Source organism: Amborella trichopoda, chromosome 12 (genome assembly GCF_054954075.1).
Source record: "Amborella trichopoda isolate Santa Cruz 75 chromosome 12, AtrichopodaSantaCruz75HAP2 v2.0, whole genome shotgun sequence".
Lineage (NCBI taxonomy): Eukaryota > Viridiplantae > Streptophyta > Magnoliopsida > Amborellales > Amborellaceae > Amborella > Amborella trichopoda.
The window spans coordinates 5,179,819-5,183,781 of NC_142347.1; the positions used below are offsets into that span (position 1 = coordinate 5,179,819).

The 3,963-nt window shown below is 40.8% G+C and overlaps 1 protein-coding gene across 1 annotated transcript; it reads right to left on the reverse strand.

Moving 5' to 3' along the window:
* Positions 1–1,045: 1,045 nt before the first annotated feature.
* LOC148779392 (uncharacterized) lies at positions 1,046–3,963 on the reverse strand. Its single transcript, XM_088854671.1, has 2 exons — positions 1,842–3,963; positions 1,046–1,742 (listed from the first exon to the last, which is right to left on the reverse strand). Exons 1-2 carry the CDS (start codon positions 1,881–1,883, stop codon positions 1,350–1,352), a joined length of 435 nt encoding a protein of 144 aa, XP_088710797.1. The 5' UTR covers positions 1,884–3,963; the 3' UTR covers positions 1,046–1,349.

Below are 3,963 nucleotides of genomic sequence, written 5' to 3' on the forward strand. Positions count from 1 at the left end.
AGTCCTCAAATTTGAGGGTGCACTATTGACTCGTGCTCAAAATCCGAGAAAAAAGTCCTTAAATTTTCTGTCGACAAATAACACAATCTAGCGATCCAAATTCACGCTACAAGACTCGTGACTTTTGCGATATGAAAAGTATAAGTCACATCGTATACAATCTCTTTTTTTGTATTATTATTTCGATGTATCTCATCATTATTTTTGTATTTTTATTTCAATGTTTTTAAAGATCCATTGTCTTTTGACCAATCCGAGTTTCTATATATTGAATTTATCCAAAAGATTAATGGTTAATAAGAATAAAAAAATTTGTAGGTACCTTCAATTTAGACTTTTTAAACAACCTCTCCCCAACCAACTTTTTTATCGCAACTTTACCCCAAAACATACTTTGCTGACAAATACCCCACAGTCAAAACTCATATTTATTTGGATGAAAATACCCTTATCCGTACAAACTCGCGTCACTTCCCCTTAGGATGCGTAATGACCAAAGCTTAAGTGTCGGGCCGTAGTAAAAAATTGTCGGACCTTTACAATAAAACCATTGCCGTACCCCAATGCACAGCTACCGGACCGCATGAAAAATATGTTGGACCGATGTAAAAGAGTGTTGGACAGATATCACCTTGTGCCAGACCGAGCTAAAATCACAATCGGACCCATTGAATATTTGTCAAATCGAAGGCACCTTGTGCTTAACCACGTGCACACTATACCAGCAAAGAATACAATGCTGGACTGGCAGTTGGAAGTGCCAGACCGACAGTTGGAAGTATTGAACTGACTGCACCTCATGTTGGGAATGTGACACGAGCTTGTACGGATAAGGGTATTTTGGTCTAAATAAATGACTTTTTAATTGGAGGGTATTTGTAAAAAAAAAATATTTTGAAGTAAAAGTTACGAAATAAAATTGGTTGGGAGGGAAGTTGTCTAGAAAGTCCAAAGTAGGGGTATCTGTAATTTTCCCATAAGAATATCCATATCCTAAATATTTGTGAAACCCCTTCGACGTCTTTTAAAACTCGAAACAGTTAGGTGAGTTGTCAGGTTCAATTTTTTTTGTTTTTTTTGAGAAAACTACAACTGTTGTATACTCTACACCGCATCCTCCAACAAGCCACTCGGCCCTATAGGTTCTCCATGGTACAAAAAGAACTCTATACTTGAGGATACTTAAAATATCCGAGATGCCTTTATGAATACATCAACACATATTTCTCCGTCCTTTCATAATTCTTCAACAATCCTTGTGCGTTGCTCCCTGCCCTTCCTTGTCTGAGTAGCAACATCAGCTGCAGGATCATGCTTCCTCCTGTTAGTGGTAGCGGCTGCCCATTCCTTCAAGGTACATGCATCATGGGCAGTATGCTGGCCATGCTATCTGTTGTCGGTTGCATTTTCTTCGTTGAGCTCTTGTTGGAAGCTGAGAGCGCTGCTTCTTTTCCCGAGAGGATAATGTCGTCAGATGAGGAAGACTTGAACTCCTCATCAAGCCCCAAGTCCACCACCGGCACAGATGTGCTAGGGGTATGAACTGCTGCCGTGTCGGCACCTTCTTCATTAGTATCATGGGAAGGGCCTTGAGTGACTTGGTGGTCATGCCTACTCAAAGTGACGCCACCTCCCCCTAATGCATCCCTTCCATCCGTGACCCCAGTGCCAAATATGGTCTCTAAGACCTTGAAGTATAAAGGTAAAGTCTTGCCATTGTATCTTTTTACAAAACTATTCTCCTGTAAATAAAACATATGCATGTATTCAATTTGTGGGAACATTGCACTGAAACTTGCATAACCACATAGAAATAGACAATGAAAGGGTTTTCAACTCACCACTGCATACTGAGCCCATAGGACTGGTTCAGCAGTCTCCATATTTCTCCCATAATCAAACCCAAAACCAGATTGTGATAAAGTTTTACTTCCATGAACTTGGTCCTAAATTTCTTGTATTTATTCTTCAATCGTTCTAAGTTATAGGAATTTCCAATTGCCCCTTTCATGAATTGTATCATTCGGAGTCATGCACCTTTTTTTAGGCCCCTACCTTTCTTGACCTCTTTCAACAAGATATCAATAAATTGATTCTCCTCTGCAACGTTCTACTGCGCAAATTGTCTGGTTTCGCCTTTTCGTGATTTGCTCCCCATGACAGTATTTTTGCTGGCCGTTGACGATCGGTTATCCATTCCTTCGGAGACAAATAGTGCATTTATATATTTACTAAATCGTATGGAGTGATAACACCACCTATGCACAAGGCATATGGACAATTGACCATTCATATATAAATTTGTTACAATATATCTACAATGATAACCGTTCATAGTACCATGTTAACGATTTTGTTTACAATGCAAACAAGAGAGATCTTGATAGGAAGATCCCTCAGATCTGTACAACAAAATGATTTTAAAAAAGTGATAGAGAGTAAGGAAAATCAAATTCTGATTTGAGGCTAGATCTACTCATAAATGAGTAGATCCGCTCTCAGATCAATGGCATAGCCAGCATCGATCCAAAAAGCACGAAAGAATAAAATAAATATAAAATCCTAGATCTAACAAAATAACTAAAAAATAAAGGAAAAAGCATAAGAAAAATGCTTGGCCAGGCCAGTTGGCCCGGCAAACCCGAGGCTTCAAGGCCTCGCCCGTATCAGAACCGGCTGAGTTTATGTCGTACGTCCTTTTTTGATTCTCTTCAAGTTTTGACCAAGCCTTGGCTTGGTTGGATTTCTTGATCTAAGGGTGGCCTAAAGCTTAGGTTTTCCTAGGTCTAAGATTTGCTAACCGGCTTTTTGTCTCTCTATCTTTCTCTCTCTCTTCCTCTCTTTCGTTTTCTCTGAGCTCTCTCTCTCTCTAAGCTTTTTTATTTCCTGGGCTCTTTCTCTCAAGATTTCCTAGCCTCCAACGTTCCACCTCTCTCTCCCAACTCTTCCCTTTCTCTCCCCTTAAACACGCTAGTTTTATTTTCTTATAGACCTAATAGGGATGTGGATTGGATAACTACTAAAACTATAGGATTTGCTCGGTGTAGAATGGATAACTACTAAAAACTATGGGATTTGCTAAGTATAGAGTAGATAACTACTAAAAACTATGAGATTTGCTAGGTCTGAGTCGTAGGATGGGCTAGGTTCTCTAGATCTAGACTGGGTTGAAACCATAGGGTTGGACCTTGCTTTGCTTTGATCCTGGGTCATAACTCCTAAACTTGTGCTAGACTAGAAAGGTTGGACCTAGCTTGGGCATGGACTTAGATTAGGCTTGATGGACTTATGTTTGAATCCCAAATAGAGGTGAGCCCAGTCTAAGTCTAGGAACAACTCTGAATCTAGACCTAAGAAAAGACCAGACTTGATGGATCTTGCTATACTCGATTGGTTTCAATTTGAACCTTAAGTTAAGATGAACCTACTCTAGTTCTAGAGGAATCTCTATACTTAGACCTAGGCTAGGACCTAGACTGAGATCTGAACTAGATGGGTACGAGTCTTGGCTCGGACAGAGGAGGCACCTAGGCTTGAACCTAGGCGTGAACCCGGTTCGGACATGGACTAGGCTAGCCACAAGCTTGAGTTTGAACTTAGAGGGTTGGTTAACAGACCGGTTGTTGACCCGAATTGGATGAAGGTTAGGTTAAGCACGAGCCTTGGCTTTGACCAAAAGGGAGCCTAGGTTTGGACCTAGGTGTAAACCTGGTTCGGACTTGGGCTAGGCAAGGCACAAGTTTGGAGTTAGACCCAGAAGGTTTTGAAAATCAAACTGGGTGTGGACCCGGACGGGATCAAGGTTGTGTTACCAAAAGGGGGCTTTGGTTTGGACCTGGGCTAGGCTGGCTACAAGACTGGACTTAGATACAAAAAGTTTCAGCTCGGACTAAAAGAGGATCCGGACTAAGATCTAGGACTAATCAATCGAGATATGCAAACAATGCACTCGAAAACTTTGCC

Bases quoted from the DNA above. Each gene is read 5' to 3' on its own strand.
- LOC148779392 (XM_088854671.1), bottom strand. From the start codon at position 1,883: ATGGAGACTGCTGAACCAGTCCTATGGGCTCAGTATGCAGTG. The intron at 1,743-1,841 runs GTGAGTTGAAAA...TTTTATTTACAG, and splicing joins TATGGGCTCAGTATGCAGTG to GAGAATAGTTTTGTAAAAAG.